The sequence below is a fragment of the Pleurodeles waltl genome, chromosome 10, assembly GCF_031143425.1.
Source record: "Pleurodeles waltl isolate 20211129_DDA chromosome 10, aPleWal1.hap1.20221129, whole genome shotgun sequence".
Taxonomy (NCBI): Eukaryota; Metazoa; Chordata; class Amphibia; order Caudata; family Salamandridae; genus Pleurodeles; species Pleurodeles waltl.
This window is the reverse complement of record NC_090449.1, coordinates 160,634,062-160,658,275: the sequence shown is the minus strand read 5'-3', so window position 1 is coordinate 160,658,275 and position 24,214 is coordinate 160,634,062. Positions and strand designations below refer to the sequence as shown.

Below are 24,214 nucleotides of genomic sequence, written 5' to 3'. Positions count from 1 at the left end.
TAACCCTCGGTACAAACCATTGCCATAAAAATTACACAGACATTTTATCTGTATTAACCACTCTTGCTTTCCACCCCCCTCCCCAAGAGATGTGTCTAGTGTTATTCAGTGTACCTTAATCTTCCTGATTATTATTCCTGTTAATAGTCGAGGACTACATAACACATCATTAACACCACTGCAAGTCTACCTTATGTTTCATATTTAATTTAATGACGTTACTGTGCACTATATTGTAGTTAGTTGCTGGCTGCCTTTCGCCGGGTGACATAGAGCTATAAATGTCTGAAATTAAAAGTTGGGATTGGGTTGCAGATTCTACATCTAAGATCAAGAGGAGAGCAAATTAATATAAACAGGTAGGATGAACGTGTGAACCGTACGAAGAAATTTAAAAATGGAAGAGGTTATTTTCCTAAATTTGGTCCTCAATTAGGACAGTCTTGTCTTAATGAAAGTTATTATTTTTTTTTTAATAAAGATGTCCAGCAGAAAATTGGTTAAACTTTTTGACTCATCTTAAATCATCTCAGCATGTAGCATCTCCACCATTTAGAGACAGGACTAAAACTTCAGAATGGACATCTGGCAGAAACCAGGTACCCTACATAACAAACATGCCAAACATGACAGGTCACGTTTTAGGAAGTACCGTTCCATCTTGCACAAAAAAAAAAGGAGTACGAACAGCAAACATATCTTGTTTTGGATAAATCAAATACAACACTTTGAACCACTGCCTCAAAGCTACTGGCTAATCGCCAGGCAAGTGACCCATAATTCTCTCCAACAACGGCATCGATAATTGCAGGTACCTAGGCACATTTCTAGAAGCACTGACCGATCTTGCCCCCAAAAAGGATCTTCATTGTGAGATGCTTTCAAAGTCAAATTCAGAAAAGCATTAGGTCCCCTTCTGTTATATGCTGCATGTCACTGGCCAACACAAGATACATAGCAAAATGAAATGCACCATGCCTCATAAGCCTAAACTACCATAACATAGTCCTATAACAAACAGGTACCAACTGTCGCTTCTCCCATCCATCTACAATGAGAACTTAAAACAAACAAGAAACCTGTGATCTCATCCCCTGAGCCCTGTGTAAAACATAGAACACTATTATATAACTGACACGCCTTTTCCACCAAGGGCTCTAACCAGCTTCTCCAACACACAAACACACCTGTTCTGGGCCCTCTGTTGATATCTTACAAACCATCTGTCCAAGCACCCTGTGGGTTAACGCAGCTATTTTCTGGATACACGTGAATTTAGTCTTTAGTTAGCCACACGAGATTCCAAAGAGCCCAATCTATATAGAAGAGATTCCCATTAATGGGTATTTTGGTCATAATTTAACCCCTTGTGTGCCATGGACGAGACCACCTCGGCCTGCTATGGGCCCCCGGGGGAGCGCTAGCGCTCCCCACGATGGCCAGGCACACCCCTCCCCCAGGCAGGGGTGGAAGGGGAATCGCTTCCCCTTCCACCCCCGCCCCCCGTAACCTCCCCTGTGGCGTCTGATAGCGCGCTTTCGTGCGCTGACCTCATCAGAGGCCTTCCACTGGCGCTGATCGGAGGAGAAATGCAAAGCCTCCGATCATGTGGAGGGGGGCAGAGAAGCCTGGAAGGAGAGGAAAGGCCTTTCCTCTCCTTCCAGGCTTCTCTGAACATTTCTGCTGCCTGATCGCGATGCGATCGGGCAGCAGAAATGCCACTAGACACCAGGGATTTTTTGTTTTTTTGTTTACATGAATGAGGAGAGCGGCCCCTTGGGCAAGGGCCGCTCTCCATGGGGGGCAAATTATTCATCTAGAAACCCCCCTAGACACCAGGGATTTTTTATTTTTTTTTATTTGTGGGGAGAGACCCCTTAGGCAAGGGTCGCTCCCCTAGGGGCAGAATTTTTTCTAGGCCATTTCTGCACCCCCTTGGGGGCAGATCGGCCTATTTTTATTAGGCCAATATACCCCCGGGGGCAGAAATCCACTAGACACCAGGTAAAATGTTTTTTTTTTGTATGTTTGGGGAGCGACCCCTTGGGCAAGGGTCGCTCGGGGGGCAATTATTATTAGGCTATTTCTGCCCCCCCGGGGCAGATTGGCCTAATGTTATTAGGTCGATCTGCCCCGGGGAGGGGGGGGGAGAAACCAGACACCAGGGAATATTTTTTTTGTGTGGGCTATTTCAAGTAAGGGGAGCGGAACCTTGGGCAAGGTACGCTCCACGGGGGCAAATTTCTAGGCTATTTCTGCCCCCCCCCCTCCCCCGGGGGGGGCAGAAATCCACTAGACACCAGGGATAATTTTTGTTATTTATTATTTATTTTTTTTATGTTTGGGGAGCAACCCCTTGGGCAAGGGTCGCTCGGGGGGGGGGCAAAATCATTATTACGCCATTTCTGCCCCGCCTGGGGGCAGATCGGCCTTGCGATCTGCCCTGCGATCTGCCCACGGGGGCAGAAACCACTAGACACAAGGGAATATTTTTTTTGTGTGGGCTATTTCAAGTAAAGGGAGAGGCCCCTTGGGCAAGGACCGCTCCTCAAGGGGGCAAATTATATCTAGGCTATTTCTGACCCCCCCCCCTTGTCTTTCTCTACATTTTTTCCTTCCAAATATAAGAGAGTGTGTAAAAAAGACATCTATTTGAGAAATGCTTTGTAATTCACATGCTAGTATGGGCACCCCGGAATTCAGAGATGCGCAAATAACCACTGCTCCTCAACACCTTATCTTGTGCCCATTTTGGAAATACAAAGGTTTTCTTGATAGCTATTTTTCACTCTTTATATTTCAGCAAATGAATTGCTGTATACCCGGTATAGAATGAAAACCCACTGCAGGGTGCAGCTCATTTATTGGCTCTGGGTACCTAGGGTTCTTGATGAACCTACAAGCCCTGTATATCCCCACAACCAGAAGAGTCCAGCGGACGTAATGGTATATTGCTTTCAAATATCGGACATTGCAGGAAAAAATTTACAGAGTAAAACGTAGAGAAAAATTGCTGTTTCAATATTTTATTTTTTCAGTTGTTATTTTCTGTAGGAAACCCTTGTAGGATCTACACAAATTACCCCTTGCTGAACTCAGAATTATGTCTACTTTTCAGAAATGTTTAGGTTTCTGGGATCCAGCATTGGTTTCACGCCCATTTCTGTCACTGACTGGAAGGAGGGTGAAAGCACAAAAAAATCGTAAAAATTGAGTATGTCCCAGTAAAATGCCAAAATTGTGTTGAAAAATTAGGTTTTCTGATTCAAGTCTGCCTGTTCCTGAAAGCTGGTGATTTTAGCACCGCAAACCCATTGTTGATGCCATTTTCAGGGGAAAATAACCACAAGCCTTCTTCTGCAGCCCGTTTTTCCAATTTCTTTTTTTTTTTTTAAACGAAATTTTCACTGTATTTTGGCTTATTTCTTGGCCTCCTTCAGGGGACCCCACAAAGTCTGGGTACCTCTAGAATCCCTAGGATGTTGGGGGGAAATATGGCGCAAATTTCCGTGGGTAGCTTAAGTGGACAAAAAGTTATGAGGGCCTAAGCAAGAACTATTCCAAATAGGCAAAAAAAAGGCCTGGCACAGGAGGGGGAAAAGGCCTGGCAGCAAAGGGGTTAAAAACTAGACTTCAAGCTGTGTCCAAAAAGATGAAACGCTGTATTTTGAATGAAAAGCTTTTTAGTAAAGGCCGTGAAGACAAATATGAAATCACTCTGCAACTGTCACATTAAAAAGGATAGCAATGATTCCAATACAGCAGATAAACTATTCCAATTTTACCTCATGCCGCAGGAGCCCAGCACACAAAACCCCAATAATGTTACTTCACTCCAGTGTCGGCCAATGCTTTACGGTAATTCACACGACACGAAGGACGAAATGTGCATAGACATTTAGGTATGTGGTAATATGCTTGGACTCACAAGTGCTGACAACACTTATTCACGCAGTTAGAACAGCACCTGTGGATCCTGAATGTCTATGACGCCCAAGGCCGACTGCTGGGATGAAAAACTGACTGATACTAGCTGTTTGTTGCCTGATCAGCTTAATCGTTTGGAGGCACCCGAAGGAGAAAAGTATTCCGTAGTTGAAAAATTAACCAGTGCTTTCGATATTAGAGTCTCCACAAAAACTACACCGTACGACGCTTTTGTGCCAGGAAGCAACCTTCGCACACGGCTTAATCATTTACTACAAATTAAAATGCTCTGATTTGAAACAGTCCCCACGTATTCGAGCTATGGAAGCGTGACACGATATCCAGCTCGGACCCGGAAGATTTCTGAAATGTAGCTCGTTCGTCGAAAAACTTGAGCCAACATTAATCTTTAAATTATCACCTGACACTTCATTAGATTGGAGGAGAGACCAACACCGGCAGGAAACAAAGGAGACGGTAACTAAATGCGCTGCTGAAGCCTGGGTGTGGAATCCATTTAAACAGTCAGAGGCGGTGCCCGACACACACAATGCATAAGACGTCCACACATCATTGCGTGTTGAAACAGACTAGTGAAAGTTCACACCGACTGCCTGTAATGATAATCACGTTTGGTAAGGGGCAGGAAAGCCCACGTATTAGGAGTCTTAATTTTAACTAATAAGTAACATCCCTGATCTACGGGCCCCAAACTGCGCATACACAAAGATCAAGCTCAAGGACAAGACTTCATATGGGCGAAGAGAAGTCATATTTACCCATAGAGGTCCAAAAGATCGTACTGGCAACTTAAGCCTGAGAGGTGGAAAGGCCCTGCGGCTGATGTATTCACGCCAGGATTGCACAAAACATTAAAAACAATTCTTGCACCCCGGCTTTTAGATCTGGATCAGGAATCGATCGAGACAAAGTATTAGCAAAGAGACTGATGAAAGCCCTGGTGCTGCTGAAGCAGTCGAGCCTCATCACTGGCAGCGCCACGGTCAATAACCTACGAACACTATTTCCTCCTTGAAACCTGAATTGGACATCAGTTACGCTCGTGCGAATCATTAGTCGTATCCCTACACACAGGGATAAACAAATAACACTACAAAATACCTACGGAAATTCAATGAGAAAACCTACTAACAGGTTGAAAGCTGCATCATACTGCCGCAATACACGGCTGGTCGTAACGCCTTAAAAAAAATGACGGTACTAAATAAACTTTTCGATATATTCAATAATTTACCAATCGATCAAAATAAAATAATTTTTTAAAACGCACCCTCTACTCGTTTGACTACTGTGGTGAGGACTCAACCCCAGAATGAAACGGGACTTGCTCACAATGCCATTTGACCAGAGGGGATTTGAAGTTCCTGATCTAGAGAGAAATTACCATGCAGCCCCAATCACATTTTTGAGGCATACTGGTGAAACCCCTATTGTAGAGAACCCCATTTAGCAACAGAAAGAGGCCAGAACATGGGGGGGACCTCTGCACCACTGTACAGCTGCTAAGGCCACCACAACTAGTTCAAAAGATCCGCTTTTTTGTTTGAATCTGTTAATTGATTTTTCATTTTACAGTAATAGTGCAGTTAACGAGCAGGATAATTCACACTTACAGGGGTAATATCGCATAACTGACAGTGGGTTCTGCCATGAACGAAAGACATAGGCTACAGAGTGGGACAAACAAAGTGTAGAGGAGTCACCAAGGGAGCATTAGAGACAATAAATACTTCTAAGCACCGGTCCTTCATTGCCCCACACAACAACATTACGCTGCAAGAAATGATATGAGGTCTGCAAGTTGACTCACTGAGGGACTGATAAGTCCGACAATATAAATAGAATAACAGTTTCATGTTTTCTAAAAAAAAAAAAAAAAAAAAAAAAAGTGCAACAATGAGGAATGAAATAAGCCCAAAACGCCCAACCAATAATCCATACGATTAAGGACCCGCCCCACCTCCACATCCAGCATATAAACACCTTAATATACATGATTACACCCTTGTCTGGACAGAACCAGGAACCCGGAGGAGCGTGTCAGCGAGAGGAGTCAGTCAGCGATCAGTTTCCAACAATGAATAGACCATTTCTGTGACTGTGTTAGCTATACCGAACAAAAGGTAAGTCTGCAATACTGTCAGCATGATGGTAAGTATTGGTCTGAGGGGATGAGGGTGGGGTGGGGGTTTTTTGTGGGGGGGGGGGGGGGGGGGGAGGGAGGGGGGGGCAGGAGTTTTCCACCTATGAGTGATAAGGCGTTTGGCTACTAAAAGCCTCAAATCTAAGAAACGGGAGGTGGCTCTATACTTCTTGTAGCTGCGATAAATTCCCAGAAGGCATTTTTCCCATTTATGTAAGTTCGATCGCCCTCTGCATGTAAGTGAGACATGACACCAAACCAGTAACTGTATAAATGTAGGCAAGCCCATGGCATACTAGCATCTACCGGATGACAGTCGCAGTCACCTCAGTAGTAATAGCGATTAATTTGATCAGGGGTAAGGTAAGCCCTATGTATGATAAGAGTTAAATGAAACCTAACCGGGCGTTAAATGGAACATGCATGGGCTTTCCAACAACGAGGCCCATTCCTTGTCTGTACAAGGGGGTGTCAAATCAGCCTCCCTGTGCGGATGTAAGGTGGTGAGCTGCGGGGTAGTGTGGGTGCGCAACGAGTCAGCGAACCAACATACGAGGTGCCTGTCTGTCCCCATCACTGGAGATATTGGATCATGAGGTGAGTTGGACGCTTATGGGACATCTCGCCCCATCTGCTTCCTAAGGATGTAATCAATTAATTATATGACAAGGGGGACAAACCATCCTCTCCATCAGCATCTTATATGTGATTAGATGCCCCTCCCGATGACGATCACGCAAAGTGTGTATGGCAGTTGCGTGCCACGTGGCCAACTCCACTGTCAATGTGCATCTGGCACTCCTGGGTGTTCCAAGTAGTGCCAATGGTGCTGCGTAAGGTGCCCCAAGTTGGGTGAGGTGGAGGCACCAGCGATAGAAGCGATATGCCACTCCCAGCAGTAAGGAGTCAGACAGTTTTGCACCGGTCTATCGAAGAAACAAAAGAACGGCGCTGGGATGTACAGAGGAAGATTTTTGAAATACAAAAGTCTGGGCAGGACCACCATTTTTAGGAGTGCCATCTATCCCACAGATAGAATGGCAGTGTGCACCGAAAAGACATTTGGGATGGCAGGGACCAAACAGTGCGAGTAATGCTGCTGTAAATAGATCTGCCAGGAGATGATTTACACGCACTCCCAGATATTAGAAAGTGCTAGGTTGCCAATCCATCTGTAAACCATTAAGTAAGTAATGCGGGCTTGAGATGTCAGGCATGAAGGGGAACGGGCGTGACTTGGCTCAGGTAACTCAATCCTGAAAGAGAGGCAAACCAGTTGAGTGTCAAGGCTATAGCAGTAGGGATATCGTACGTGTCTCTGAGGTAAAGTAATAAATCATCTGCGCAGAGGGATATAATGTGGGCTCCATCCTCTAAAGGTATGCCCCATTGTCAGCCACAATCCAGAAAGGCAATCACTAGGGGCTCAATTGCCAAGGAAAAGAGTAAAGGAGACAGCAGACAGCCTTGTTGGGCGTCTCTGTGTATGCTAACTGGATCTGAAATAAAGGAACCCGTCTTAACCCTAATTGACGGCTGGGTATATTTCAGTTTTATTAATTGGAGAAATTGCTGTCCGATTCCGTAGCAAGGCAGTGTATTAAAGAGAGAGCCCTATTCCAATGAATCAAAGGCCTTTTCCAGGTCTAAAACTATGCATCCGTCTCGACCCCAATATTGTCTAGAGTAGGTAATTACTCGGAAAAAGCAGCATAGGTTTAAGGAAGTGCTACTGGACAAAACAAACCTGTTTTGAGCCAAGTGGACTAAGGTCAGAACCAACAGTGCCAAACGGTCTGCGAGGATCTTGGCTAAGACTTTGTAATCAGTGTTGAACAGGGCCAGGGGTCTGTATGAGTCTAACACGGTTGGATCTTTATGTGACTTAGGAATGGAGACTAGGATCACCTCCTGCTGAGAGGCAGGAAGGCTATTGGTTGAGAGGGCTGCTTTTCATACATAGTTAGTGGGCGTGAGCAAGAAGAGGTGCATACACTTTATAAAATTCAGCAGGAAGCTCGCTGAATTTGATGATGCAGGGCATCGAGATCCTGGAGAAGGAGTCAAAGTCATCATGACACACATTAGAGATGGATTGATAAAAGAGAGTATAGTAGTTAGCACATTGTGTATGGAGTTTTGGGGGTCCTGCCGGTAAAGCCAGGCTAGCATTTGGCCAGCTCTATGGATTGTGGCATGTGTGAAGGCTGAGTGAGAAGCATAATTATGACAGCGTGGTTTTCCCATCAACCTGACTTGTTCCCGCCGTGCATCTGCTAGTTGGTGCGTAGTGGTGGGACTTTGTACTGCCTGCTTTTCGTAACCAAAAACCTTATGTTCAATACTTGCAATATCTCTATTGAACATATTGCATGTTCCATTGTGTCCCCCAGGCAGTGTCTGCGTATTGTCCCCTAAAATGCATCCAACTCTATTAGTTTGGTGGAAGCTGTGTAATTGTTCTTTTTGAAATAGTCTGCAGTGGCTGAGCTGAGAGAGGCCCGAAAGGGAGGGTCCTCGAATGCTGCAGTCTGTAGGCATCTTGTGGGAATGGGGCAATGGGGCTGGAAGCGGTGTCCCACGCAAGCTGCTTGTACTTAGGGTTGTGATCGGAATGTGTGTGGCCTAGTCTATGTGTAAAACAGTGGGAAGTAAAGAGGTAGTTCTGATTATGTATGCAAATGTGAGATTGATGGCGAGAGGAGAAAAAAAAAAAAAAAAAAAAAAAAAAGGGAGTATACCTTTGTTTCTGGATTGCAAAATCTCCAAACGCCAATGTAGCAGCCAGTCATACAATACCCGAGTGTTAAATGTTGCAGGTGTGCGAGGAAGTGGGGGAAAGGAATGGTTGAAGTAGAAAGCTGGCTTTGTATATACTATATAAAGTAAGGTACAGTGTGCACAGAGTCCAATGGATCCCCAGAAGCTTTACAGAAGCTAACGTAGATAATACTAATGCTTTCTTTTATGGTAGTGTGGTCGAGCAGTTAGGCTTATCAGAGGGTAGTGCTAAGCATTTGTTGTACACACACAGTCAAGAAATGAGGCACACATTAAATGAGTAACTCCTAGTAGCAAAGACCTGACCTCGCCAGCATCTTTGTAACCTAATGGCTTCTGTTTGAGTTAAGAGAATCACCTGCAAAAGCGCAATGTGCGTGGAGCGGAGTATCAGATATGAATAAACTGAATAACGGCGTGGGGGGGTGCGTCTATTCCTTGCACGTTCCAAGTAATTATGTTAAAATGAGTAATGTGTACAGTGAGGAAGAGCACGATCAGATAACTAACAGCTATTCGTAGGTCAGTGTGGGTGGGTGTGTGTGACATTAGTAGAGCAAGGATGTGAGATGCAGGGCCACATCATATATAATCATAACAAATAGCAACAAACCAAACCATAAACATGAAACAGTAAATACAAGTGGAGATGTTCCCACCAAAACCTCTGAGTAAAAACGATCGGCTAACTCTACAAATGCCAGGGGGCTGGTGGTGGTGTGGGGTGGTGGGGGGCTCAGGGGGGGACTGCAACAGCAAATGTAGAGGTATCTCACATAAATAAGGATCAACGTGTGTTAGCCCTTAAAATCGGTTCAATATAGAGGCATGCATGGCTGCCAGGCTTAAATATGCTATTTCATAACAATTCCTGACTTGCTTGCGGACAAGAGCCCTGTGGATTCCAGCCAGTCCCAAGCATTGTTAGGAGACATTGCCACATGGTATTCTAGAAAAAAACATGACGTGCATTGTCAATTGTAACTGAGATTCTGCATTTCGTGGAGGATGGGGTCTATGTTGCACTAGTAGTAGAACAGACATAACAGTAATGGTCTGGGGTTAAAGTCAGGAGGTGAGTGCCGCGTCAGCACACAGTGGGCATGTTCCATGGAGAAAAACTGTGAAAAGTCATCCAAGGGTAGCAAGTCTTTCGGTCAGTGTTCTACATAAAGAATAGCCTCCAATCCCTCCACTCCCTCCGGTAGGCCTACCACGTGAACGTTATTCCTCCTTGAGCGGCCCTCTGCATCTTCAGCGCAGCATTCTAGGGTGTGCACATGCTCTGCCAATGTGTGCAGGGAGGACTCCATTTCCTGGGCCTTCTGTTGGAGGTCAGAGAGGACATGTTCGGCAATTTGTACTGGTCCCCATGGAGCAACGCGAGAACCGCTGTTAGGTTGTCTATTTTACTTTCCAGAGACACACGTGTGCTATCCAGGGAAGTACCGATCCATTCAACAGCTTCTAGAACAGTGTCCAATTTATCCCTTTATGACACAGGAAGGGTGGGATGTTCCAATGAGTCAGAACCACTGGTCAGTTGCTCAACGACCGCTGACAGTCATAAGAATGTGCCTTGCGCCCCAGTATGTAGGCAACCCATTGCAATAGTGTCAGATGGTGGTGTCTGGCAAAACACCAGCTGTGGGGCCTGCTCACCAGCATCTTGTGATCTCCAGCAATGCAGTAGCATTGCAAGGAGCAATTAGGCAGGTCCACATTATGCAAGATGAGGCAGGCATAAGAGCAGCGAGCACAACAAGAGGATGTCCCAGTTGTTGAGTGAAGCCACAGACAGGGTCCACAACGTGGAGACAGAGTGTACCAGGAGCCTAGTACACCAAGTAGGTGGTAGCCCTACATAAGGCAATAGGCACAAGGTGATCCTCCTTGGGGGCTGAGACAGCAACAGGCTCAACCGGTGTCCATAGTTATAGCCCTCAGGGCATAGGCAATGGAATAGGTATGCGTATAGGGTGACTGCGCCCAGTGTCGTCAGTGTGTGTGAGCAGGTACCAGTGGAGGATCATCAGTCTTAGTGCGAGGGGTCTGCTTACCAGCTCCTTACAGCCTATAAAAGAGTGGTAGAATGAGCAGCCACTCTTAGACATAGGAGCGAGCCAGCGAACCCAGGTCTCACGGGAAAAGGCAGGCGTGGTATCAGTGAGAACTTCCAGGGAGGCTTCTCAGTGGTCCCAGCAAAGCCCCCGTGCTGTTTGAGGCCCTGGTCAGCGTCTGCAGTATGGAGGTGGGAGTTTGATGAGCCAAGTGAATGGCTGCGCAGTGCCGTCCAATCGGCACAATGCAGCACCGCTCAGGGGCCCAGAAGCATTAGGCCCAACTAGTGTTTGAAATGTCAAACATGAGGCCCAGGTGTTTTCAGGGCTCAAGCAATGCTGCGCACCTAACCCCAAGTGATCACGTCAAGTGCTGCCAACGGCTACGGACAGTATGCAGCTAATAAGGTCTTTAACTAGTAGTCCCAGATGGTGGAGCAAATGTCCAACCGGAGTCCTCAACAGTAATCCGCCTGCGGGGTAACGATGTTGTTACATTGTGCATTCTGTGCCGTTAATTATCAGCGCAGGCACCTCTGCGGCAGCACACCTCTATTAAATCATGCAGTGTCCCCAGAGGCAACAACCATGTTTTCAGTAAAGCGGGGGAGGGAGGGGTTTGCACCTTTTGCAATGAAACAAAACTCCATTCAGGAGGCCCGCCAAGAAGCAATCACCTAGGGCTGACCCACCCATCCGGAACAGTCCTTGGCGTATGCAGTTATCAGCGGAGTCCTGCGAAACCACCAGTCAGCTCGAGCAGTCACGTCTGCAGTCAGCTCCTGCGGTGGGGTGTAAATTGGAGGGGATGTTGGAAGCAATCCACGGTTCTCTCAGGGCACAAGCTGGCCCAGGTTAGTGCCTCATGTGTCCAGTAGGCTCCGTCGCTGGATATTTTGCATGCTGCAGGGTCGCCAGTAGGTCCCCTCAATCGCAGGCCTCGCTGGCCACAGTCACCATTTGGCAGGTCCCAGGAGCCGGTGCAGTCCCATTGGTTCCTCCAGAGTCAGCCCTACAGTGCCCTGTCTGGCAGGCCGCTTACACGAACAGTGGGCCTCAACTAAAAGCCACAACTGTTCGTCTCCCCCGCCACCAAAAGTAATCAACCCCCACCGTGACAGTTGGAGGTCCAGAGGAGGCGGAAGACCAGCCATCCAAACAAAGATGGCAGGGTTACGGCAGGATAAAGTGCAGATAGGTGGGGATGAAGCGGAGCCTGTTCAAAAAGCGTCCACCATCTTAGCAGCACAAGCCACCCCCTTCAAACAATCCGGATTAAGCAGTCCTTATGGAGTATGGCCAGGACCTTTGGATAGATGTAGATATATTCTTCCAATTTACCACTTATTAATAACCCAGCTCTACCACCCACTTTAGATACAGGGGGTTGGACTGGATTGAAGAGGGCTGGCCTGACCAAACTGGGACACCTTTATAGAGACAGTACGTTCCTGACTCTCAAGCAATTTAGGAAATGGAGCAAGATCACACCTATCAACATATTCGCCTTCTTTAGAATCCAACATGCAGCATCCACTAGATGGTCACAATTCCCTGAAGAACCTATGAACTTTCTGCCCATCACTCTTATGCTCTGCAACCCCAGAAGCATAGGTTGAATCTTCAGACTGTAAGTTATACACTAACTCTCACTTGAGTTTGAATAATATCGCACAGAACAAATGGGAGACAGAGGAGAGTTCTAGTACGAATACTTGGATGTATTGGTGCCCAAACTAAGAAGGTCTCCATTAATTACTCACATAAGCATATATATTTCAAGTTTTGAAATAGACTATATAGTTCACCCACGTTTCACCACTGAATAGATCAGGAACAGCCACCTTCCTGCCCTTGTTGTAGGGAAGACCCAGCCGTTTTGTTAAAACAACCTGGGAATGTGTCTCGATTATCAGATATTGGTAGGAGATTACACAGACCATAAGCCAAATAGTAGATACCAAACCCAATATTCACCTAATATAATGGTACTGGGATATGTTACAAATGTTCCAAAGTGCGCACATTGCAGCCTGATATTAATACTAGCCAACTAGGATTTAGCTGAAGCATGGATGAAGGGTCCCTCCCCAACAACACTAAACAGCATCTCATTTAGCAACATTGCAGATCCCACAGGCCAGATTGAAAGACATTTGGGGGGCCTTCAAACCACCTAGAGTTACAAAGTGTTGATGGAAATAGGCCCACATTTTCAAATGGATTGTCTAGTTAATGTCCTCTGAACGTGCATACTTTCAGTTAAGCTACAATTTATTTTGTGATTTTGTAAAGATCAGACTGGGCTTGAAGGGTGCCTGCATAATGAACATAAGTGAGTACGTAAGTGTGAACCAACTTTCTCTGGTGTACTCAAAGAGAACCCAAAAGGCCGTCAATAGTCATTGTGTGTGTATTAACAGTACTTTATAATACAGTCAAAAAATAAAGTAATTGGTCAAATAATTGTTTATAACTTTTGATGGAATGACCAAGACTTAAAGGAAGAAACAGCAGGAAAAACTCTGACGGTCAGAGTAGATCCTTGTGTTAAAATCAGAATAAATGCATGATTATCGCTGCATTGGCAAGTTCAATACAAATTTGGGAAAAAAGATTGAGATGTGTATATCTTCACGATAAGACTGGGGGGCATTTTTTTCCAACAACACCAACAATTAAAAAAATTAACATGCATGTCCTGATTATGGTCAGAGTGTAGTACAACAGCCTATATGTACTAGTGGTTTGAACATATAGCTCCATTTTCCTAGAAAAACAGGTTTACTAAGAATTGGAAGCAAGCACTCATGAAATCACTGTCAATATGCTCCTTGAAGAAGATCTGTGATCCCAAAAAGAAAGCACTGTCTAAGCCAATAGGTCTCACTTTTGAGATCCTTTTGTCTCTGCCATTGATTTTTATTTATGCTGTAGAGCATGTGTTGAACAGCTTGAACAAAAGGTGAAAAAAAGCATGATGACCAACCTCTGCAGCTGTGTTATTTTATATGTGTGGGCTTGAGTGATTGTATGTACATGTGTCATCATGCATGCACATATATACAAAATAACACCTTTTAAAAGAAAATCCTGATCACAAAAGAGACAACAAATGAAAAGTCATAAAAATAGAAATGGAGAGGTTTTTAATAACAGAATAGCAGATGAGGACAAGAAGTAACAGGCAGTGGACAGCGAGGGGGAAAAAGCACACGAGGGAAAGCAGCAATGTTGGAAAGAAAAATAAGTGAAAGAGCTACACAGTGCGCGGTCAGAGTAAAAGAAGCATACAAGAGAAGCTAAGGTTAGATACGAGACAAAGCAACTTGGAGGTTGGGAAGCACAACGATGAGAGAACACCAATGAGAGTCAGTGTGGGGAGTGAAGGACACAAAGGAGACAACTGGAAAACAAATACATTCTTATGGAGTGCTTAAAGAAAAAGAATAAATTAGTTCCCAAAACTTTCCCTAAATGTGAGTTGTGGAGGGACACAAGTGAAGAGGGTATGCTCCAAAGGGCAGTAAAACAATCATCATCAAATCCATTAGGTTTCACCTACCCGAGAGCTACTGGCTTTGCCAATGTCTGTTAGCCATGTTGTACAGCAGCGTGGTGTGGCATAAAGTGGTGGAGAGTGGAGTTGCGTGGAGTGGACTGGTGTAGAGTAGAGTGGTGTACAGCGTAGTGAAGAGGCATTGAGTAGAGTACAAAGGTGTGGAGTAGAATGGCATGGCGTAGAATGGAGTGGGTGAAGTAGTGTGGAGTGGTATACAGTAGAATGGGTAGAGTGGCTTGGAGAGGCATGATGTGGTGCAGAACAGTGGCAACTGTATGGAGTAGAGTGGAACAGTAGAACTGTGTGAAGTGGCCTGGTGTGGCATAGAGTAAAGTTGCGTACAGTGGACTCCAGTGGAGTGGCAGAGAGTGACGTGGCATGGAGAAGAGTGGACTGATGAAGAGTGCAGTGGTGTAGTAGTAGAGGTGTGCAGAGTGCAGTGGCTTAAAACAGAGTGGTGTAGAGTGCGGTGGCCTAGTGTGGTGCAGAGTAGAGTGGTGCAGAATAGAGTGCAGTGCTCTATATTGTGATAGTATGAAATAAGACTTTTTAAAATACTGTTCTCATGTGACACAAAAAAATAACTGAATAGTGGTAGAGGCTACTCTGCCAGTTTAACTCTTATCTCAAAGACTTTTGTAAGGTATCCATCTATTAAATACCCTTCAGAAACCTGTGAATAGAGAAGCAAGGCATTTTGCATGAAAGAACAGAACACCTGGTGTCCTGGGGTTTACAAGTAAAACAAATTCCCTTAGATTAGAAGAAGATGGATGTGAAAGGGTACATATGTGAATATATGAATATATGAATAACTCATAATGCTTTTCCAGTCAGCCATAACAGTGCATAGTTAGAAACATTTTTAAAGAAACTAAGGTATATTCCTTTTTAAAAAGAATACACATTGTTAACAAGCCTTGCAGTACCAATGTTCTTTTAAGAGAAACTGAACTTCTTGCTACTTACAACATAAACAGGTCAGATTATAAGGAGTTACCCCCAAGCTTACTACAGAAGTTCACATTTTGATGGTTTTCATAATCTTAAGCATCTTCAAAGGAAATATGATTTCTAAAGGTTTTGTCTCAGACTCCACAGGAAATGCAATACTTAAATGGCCCTTCCAGACATAATGAATCTTTATTAGAATAGGTTGATATTTCTTGGACATCATGAATCCCACAGAAGTTGCACCATTAGGGACTGTGGCACTTTTAGAGTGATTGGTTGCCTGACATCCTCTGGGAACAGGTGGCCCATCTAGTATAGGAGGAGGTTTCCCCAAAGGATTTGTTGTTAGACGGTCTTCAATCATAACTAACAACCAACTCACTTCTGAGGTGCACTTGATAAGACAGGTGAGACAGGGTGAGGATTTCTTATTGCCAGACGCTATGAAAATATGGTTTGGGATCTTCGGGTTAAATTTCTCTATTGGACAACTAAGCTCAACCCATGTAGTACAGGCTATTTGGCTGCCAGGTCATAGTGTGACAGTATGGTTATGGGAAAGAAAATGGTCTGTTACAGGGCAAGGTATGAATCACGTATGTATAAAGTATTCAAAACTGTACATGTGCTTCATTAATGCAAACACTTTATTGGTACAGCAAGCACTTTAAGAACAATAGTGTGTTGTAAGCTCGGCTTCCAATACTGGCAGAGGTTCCAATATGAAAATAGGTACAAATGTTTCCAAAATTAATTGTGTGGCTCTTTGTAAAGCTCCCACAATGTTCCCTAATTATATGCAAATATACGCAGCAGAACGGAAGTAAGGTTGGTGCCTGCTTTCAAAATAAAATATACTAAAAATGTTAGCCACTTGGAAAAAAAAGATTGAAGTCTGGAGACAGCTTTGTTAAACTGTTGAGCAAATTTGTTTGGTCTCAAAATAAAATGCGGCCAACATTTTTTTATAGTGTAGCTTTGCTAAACTAACGGGTAATTTTTAAGGACAACTTTAAACACCATTTATGTAAGGTATTATCTAATAAAACATATTTGATGTACACAAATATATATTTTAAAAATGTGACTACTGAACAATCAGTTTTAAATTTCTATAATATTAAAAACTAGACTCCCCTCACTTAAACGTTACAAAACTGCGCCAATCACCTAGAACGGGTGGTGCTTTACATGGAATTCAGAAGTTTACTGAACTAGGACTGGAAACATGTAACACTTGCAAGTTTGCAGGTGTACTCCTAAAAAAAAAAATTCAATTTTCTTTTTGCATTAGCAGATGTGTAAGCACATACCTGATCATGTGAAAATCTGCTGAGCAAAGGCAGATTCACTTATTTAAACGTGTATTTCTTTTTTGTCCAGGCGGAAAATATTCCTGTCTACTTTCAGGCCCCTGGAATAGATTTGATAACACAAAACTCTTCATGTGAGTAAATCATTTTATACGTGCCAATCCAACTTTAGTGAATGTAAGTACAACCTGCATGCTTATAAATAGCTTTGAGAATCAGGCCCATCACATTTTGATCCGGACAAGACTTTGGACATTTACACTTCACAACCAGATACAGTCTTCAGTAATTGATCTACTACTTGTATTATTCTCAGCTTTTTGGCAAACTTGGAACCTGAGGAACAGTGAAAAGCAGTGATCTGCTAAAGAATTAAGCAACGGCGTCTATGAGAGAAGGTCAGTCTAAGAAGATTCACTGAGCCTCTGTTGGCAATCTAGGCACTTTACCACACGTAGAACATGGGTTTTCTAAAACATAGACCAACTTTTCAACCTGAAACAACATTGTTTAACTGGACAATGTCCAATGTGAAGCTTCTAGCCCTTGTCAGAATGCCATGTTTGGGAATAATCACGTTATATTCATCAAGGTTTCACTGAAACATGTGAAAAAGTATATATTTACAATAACATTTTATGAATACAAATGAATGCTTAAAAGTAAGTCTGCCACAGCATTTCACAAAATGCTTCCTCAGAAAACAAAGTAAGAGAGAGCACGAGCAATGGTACAACCAGGACACTGTTAAATCCAGGGCTCCCCCATTATGGGAATTCTGGTATATTGAAAGTCTTGGCACATACAGAGCCCTACCATGACCAAAAAGCTAGACTAAACAGAGCCATTTAATAAACAGTGCCCTTGCATAGATAATGCGTGTGACTATTGATGATTTACCATAAACAGAACCATGGTCTATACAGAGTCGGTTATAATCAGGAATGTGGGAAAATCGGAGCCTTTCCAGGATTCCAAGAAGTGACATAATTTGGACCGGGACATAATCAGAGAGGTTAGTTTCAAAGCTGTGATATAATGAGAATACTGTCATAATTTGCATAGCACGTCAGAACAAATAGATATCTGAAGCATCTCCTCTCTTGTGACCCTAAAATACATATTTTTTTTTTAATTCCACACCTCTCAGACCTGAAAACACGACTGGAAACACGTCCTGGAGAATGATTCAGTCTACTGGAATGACATCCACAAACAGTCAGAGAGCATACGTCCTCTCTGGTCACATCCATGTTTTAAGCTGACCCCCGGCAGGATGCCCAGACAAACAAATGGGTACAGAGGCAGAATATCTTTTACTACCACATATTGTATTCTCATAATAAACACGGAAAACAAGCATTTGCAATGCACTGGTTCTCACGTTTACTTGATTCAAAGCTATTAATTAGCATTGTAAGCTCCTAACCAGACTTTTCTTGCCACGTAAACTGAAAAGTAAAACAGTTTCACATAAGTGAGCCAACGGCCGCCATGAGCGCAAAGCAAGCACACAAAAGGAAACAGAAGTTCACTTGCAGTGAAACATAACGGCAATAGTGCCATTAGCCATGTAACCAGCAAAACTGCAAATATCCATGAAACAGGGTCGATGTTATGCAAAACGCTGAACTACTGCCCAACGAGATCGCGCTGCCTACGAAATAAAGAGAAAAAGAAGTCCAGAAATCATAAGGAAAACATGGAGCCTCGTATGTTTTCAGTAGCTCGCCGGTGCGCTCGAGGTGGGCTAAACAACGGAAAAGGCATGACGTATGCATGCCTTTCAATAAAGAAATGAAGCGAATTGTAAAAGGCAAGCCCACGAACCAACCAAAGTGATGGGCCTGACATGGGCGGAGTTAGGAGCCCATAGAGATAACAACAGGGACAGAGCGCTTTCCGCTCAACCCTAAAAATGAAGTAACTTCCATTTACAATATTTCTGAATGTTGTCATATATTTTAGATTGCAAGTGCCTGTCATGTATTTATGCTTAGCTTTTATGTAAAGTTGCAGTTTAAAAAAATATTTGTAGTATCTACAAATGCCTTTTCTTTCTTTGAATTAGATATTCTATTTAGAGTGAAGTAGTTGCATACACGTTACATACAAATCCAGCCTTATTTTATACTAATATGAAAGCACTAATACGTGTATATATGTTTGTGTATTTGTGTCAGTCAGGGCCTGGACAAATAATATTTTTGAATGGAAATGTTGACAGTGAGTGCGAGATTTCCAAATTATTTTCAAACACTTATAGAGCTGTAAATTGACAATAGCTGCGCTAACAAAATAGAGAAGTGAAATTTTCCGTTCTCTGAGAAGCAGCAAACTATGTGCAACGATTAGAGTTACAAGCCTATCTGGCCAAACACACAGTATGCTTGGAAGGACATAATATGGCAACATGCATCTGCCTGCCACGTACTTCTGTTACAGATGCAATGCTAGTGTCCTGGAGCGATGATATGGGAAGCTACACAGGAGTTACTCCTCCTCCCTCCATAGAATATCAATGGAGGAGAAGATATAAAGAGTACTGAGGATATGGGTGGGAGAGACATGACGACTGATTGCTAGAGGGGCATTCAGAAATACCGACTGCAAACCAGATAGGTTTCTGAGGCATAGGGAAATACTTACAGGGTTTTTCATATAAACACTTTGGGAATGCTAATAATTATCCAGACAACACAATCATCATGAGGCTAATAACATATATAGACAGGGATTGGACTGATCTAATAAAAAGTGCAAAAACGTAGTTGTATTCTTGATATTCACCTTGTTCTAAGTAATGATTGCTGAGATTACCGTAATATGCCTCATTCGGACATAAGATTTATGTAATATTAGTACATAATAAATCACCTTTTTTTTGTTTAAATATAAAGAGTTGTGTGTGTCTACTGTTTCTAAGGGACAGGCTGGGAACCCGTATGGCAATGCAATACGTTCACTGATGACAATTACTCTGACTGAGCTGTCTGACTCATAAGGGCATATCTTGTTACGGTGAGAAGTGAGAGATAACTGCATATTCTCCTTTCCTCCAACAAATTACTTCTTTTGGGGCTAAGGAGAACAACCCAGGTGTTAAGCCCTGAGAAGTGGGGTTAAAGACAAAAAAGTATTAGTTTTGCAGCAACCTCTGGTGAATTTGATACTATGGTTGGACTTTCCCCTTACAAGAATCAATCCCAATGAATGTTGTAAAAGATGGTCATTCTGTTGTGCTGTCGGTATTAAAACTAATAGGCTGGAGCCCCCTGTGGTAGACTGTATATATTATACGACCTATCAATTTGCACCTGGTACTTCATTTGCATTGAAGGCTTCACATCCTGCATCCTGCACCCCCCCCCCCCCCCAAACTACAAAGGCACAATGCTTCTACACGTGTTCTTAGCCCAATCACACATGGGCTGCTGTATGCCAAGGAACTGGAATTATAAATAATTCAGAGGTTACCACACCAAGTAGCTATCAGGTTTGTGATTAACTTTCCACTCCTGAAATCCCCCCCTACACCTCCACATAATCTTTGGCAGATGAAATGTGGCAAAATTCAATGAACTTTGCTATAAGCTGATATGGGAATTTCTGAAATGTGTCTACCTGGTTGAATGCATTTATCTTGCTCTTGTTTGAGACTTGTAGTTTTGTGTGTTGAGAATTCTGGGACTATGCATTCATTTCTGGTATACCTCTGAGCTACTTTATGGTGTTGCTCTAGCACGGATTTGGTTTATTTTTTAAGAGGACCGGAATGGGGGATCAATTCTGTTTGATAAAATAATATTGTGATTCAATGTGGTTGAAGGATTAACCAACAGGCTATTTTATATGTTTTTAGGAAGGTTTTTTTCTGGAATGGTTTGATGGGAAATCTATTACTTCTCATTCTTTACTAATACACCAGCACTTTATCTCATTTGCACTTGGTTCCATTCTATTTTGCATTTGTTGTGATATGATGGGGGATGCTATAAATTGTGTGTATATGGGAAATATATATATTTGGTATTTGTAATAAATTAGGTCTTTGGAATAAGTGAAAGGTAATGGTGTGTCTGTATATATGAGGAGTGAGTGGTTTGGAGTTTTAATTTTTGCTCCCAGGGGTCTTTGTTGTTTTTGTAATTATGCTTCTAAGCTACTGCAAGATGTTCGCTACTACCTTTAAGGTTCCTAACCTGAGATTTGATAACATCAACACTCACGGTGGCTTAACCCGTAACTCTGTTTTGAGAGGTGGCCACCTCAAAACACCCTCTCCTGGTGCAACTTCATTCTTGTGAGCACTGTCCATTGAGTCTCATCATCTGAGGAGATTGCAAGAACTTTTAAGCTTGTTTGAGAGCTGAAAGAAGACTAACTTAGGTATCTATTTCACATACCATAAGAGGTTTACAAAAATCACATGCTGCCAAATCATTAGGGACAGAGAAGAACACATTTATGTGCCTTGTGGACCTTCAATTCATAGTCAGATCATTAATGCACTTTGAAAGAAAAAACTCCCATCCAAAAATCATGATTACTAGATAGAAATGTTTTCTTCCCCCTGTAAATGGTGATAAAATACTTAGAATTTGTTCAAATGGCTGAAACAGGACATCTGGTTTGTAGCTTCAGTCACAACATAACACTGCAAGTGTGAAATCTGTCAGCTATGAATATGGCAGATGTAAATATTGCAACCCGGTTTCCTAGTTAATGTACTGTGAAAGTACGAGAATCTTTAAAAATCAACCACTTCCCTTTTTTGAAGTTGTTCTTCTGCAATTCTACCGGAAAGGCTTTAACACTGCTATACATATTTGAAACAAATAAGGAACAATCTAAAGCTCAAAAAGAGCAAAAATAAAATTTTGTGAATAACAAACTGAATACAATCACAAGCTTTTGGCAAACCTACATGACTCTGTACTCAATCATGTACTGTTTCAGGGACATGGCCTAATTACAAAAGATGGCGGCCACAAGTTCAACCGGCTCTGTTGGCCACTGTATTAACATCCACTAAGAGTGCTTGGAATGAAGACACATCTGGGTTTTTGGGCCACCCTGCCTAGGTTTGGAGCTGACCAGTCATGATGCCTTTACTGATTGATTGCTTGCTCTTAAGGGCTAGGGAGTCTGAATAACTCATCTGCAAGTTGCCGGTACAAATTCTCCTCTCACCAGCCAACTGATGCAAAAATGGCTATCAATAAATCATCCCTACCTGGCAAACAAGGTTAGACAAGTTTGCACACGTCGGGGCCCCACCCAACACCCCAACTTAAAGGCAAAACTGCCTGACAGCCAGGAATGCAGGGGAAGCCAAGAAGGGTTACATCAGACAGAGCAGCCACTCTTGCTGCTAGGGTTCAATCGTGTCCACACAATACAGGGGCTGCCCAAAGTAACCCTCTTGACTTGAGCGTGACTACAGGCACTATAAAAACCCTAAAGGATAGATCAGACCATCTGTGTAAAATCAAAAATAATACAGCAATAATTATCGGATCTGTTTTTTTTTTTTTCTCCATATTTCATTTTTGGTGAACCAAACTTGGAAAAAAAGTCAACACTTAAAAATCCAGTATGAATGAAAACTTTTCAAAGACAAATCAAGTAACCCCCAAGCAAAAAAAAAAAAAAAAAAACGCTGCAAATCATAAGTACACATGTATTCATGTATTCTTATGAAAACAATGCTTAACACCAACAGCACATTAACTGCAGTCCTACTGGGTCTGTATGTTTCAGATAGTCCATTATATCAAGACGACCAGTGGCCTGTTAACCAAATAATCCCATACATTATATGAAAAAAGGCTCATAGTCTTCTTATTCAGATACTTTCTCCTTTGATGGGGACTCCTTGTAGGAATACAGTGACAACATGTTTCGGCCCAATGGTTCCTAACCTCCTCAAGACATTATATGGAGTGAGTGTTCTATTACTCACACCAGCAGCGTGGAAAACTTGTGGGTCAGCAATTTCTTGTAGCTCTGAAGGTGAGAACGGATGATTCTCACCAGGAACACGTTCCCAATTGAAACTGAACACCGTCCGTGCATGCCAGGGGGCTTGACCGCTGCAGCATCCTGGCAGACAGGCATGGCATTCCATTTGAGAAATTAAGCTAGGAGAGGGAATTCAACCATGGTCCACAAGCAAAACCCCCACCCTCCCTCGCCCCGTCACACGCAGAAGCATGGACAACAGTAATGTATTGATGCAAAGCATGGAAGAACAAATGTACACATTTAATTTACGTGGTCTGTCTTTTTCCTTAAACATACTCTTTGAAAGTAGCAACAAGGAGGAAACAGACCTTTCAAAATGTCCGAATACAAGAGAGGGTGCCATCATATTTATGTACTGGTACAATCCAAAAGCGAAGCACAGTCCACAGGGTGATAATGCTATTGCAGTTTAACACTGAACCGGGACATCAATGTTGCAACATTTAATCAGACAACCTGGTCCATTTACACATCACTCCCACAGGTTCCACTCCAGATCTGAAAAAAAATATTCCTTCTAACAGTGCATTCAAAAGACCCCTCTCCAAATTAGAAGATATAAAATGTATGAAGAGAGGAATACCTGCTTTAAAAAACACCCTACGTTATCGCTCACACCAACAAATACAACAGTCTATTACTAGATTGGAATTCAAGAACAATACACTTCTAATCCCAGCACCAAAAGGAAACATTAAAAAAAAAAAAAAAAAGTATTCTGACTGACCTTTTAGCAGACGAAGGTGATTTCGCAACAATGACAGCATTTCTGTAATCTGGAATCTAGATAAATGAACAGTTAAAATCTGAGGTAGTGTTCCGACACTGTGTATTATCAATATACACAAGGAATTTGCACTTATAGTAATAATGGTTAAATATTATCTTTCAGGGATATTTTCAGATTAAGAAGACATAACAGATAAGACATGGAGCTCATCTATCTCAGTTTTTTTTTTCTTCAAATCATTAGCAACTTGACCATCTGTGTGGACAATAGCAACAAAGGTGTTTAATGATGCCTAGTCCATACCGCCTCCACCGTTCAGTGCATAACAACAGTGCACTGAAGCACTGCATCACTGTACCAAGGGAAGAAACAATCGTCATTAAAAGCTGCAATTAAGGGGGAAATGCACCCCAGGTCATGTTTTTTTACTTATATGAACTCTGTGCAAACATTTTCTAAATCAAGAATGGTGACCAACACCTGTTTGTATAAAATGTTTTAGTGTTGTATGCATTATTTAATCTTTAATAAAGAGAACTTCACACTAAGTAACAGTGTAACCTTTGATAATCTTCAAAAACACAAATTAACCATAACAGTTAGACAACGTAATGACAATAAAATCTAACAGTTCACAAAATATGTTCGAAGAGGTGCTTGGTGTTTTAATATGTATAGTATTCACCAGCCTCAAAA

General features: G+C 42.7%; 1 protein-coding gene across 1 annotated transcript in view; it reads right to left on the bottom strand.

Moving 5' to 3' along the window:
- Positions 1-24,214, bottom strand: part of PRPSAP2 (phosphoribosyl pyrophosphate synthetase associated protein 2) — a 262,142-nt gene that overhangs the window by 85,330 nt on the left and 152,598 nt on the right. Inside the window, exon 7 of the mRNA XM_069210108.1 lies at positions 23,516-23,571. Coding sequence (XP_069066209.1) covers positions 23,516-23,571 — 56 coding nt within the window. The remainder of the gene's footprint in view (positions 1-23,515; positions 23,572-24,214) is intronic.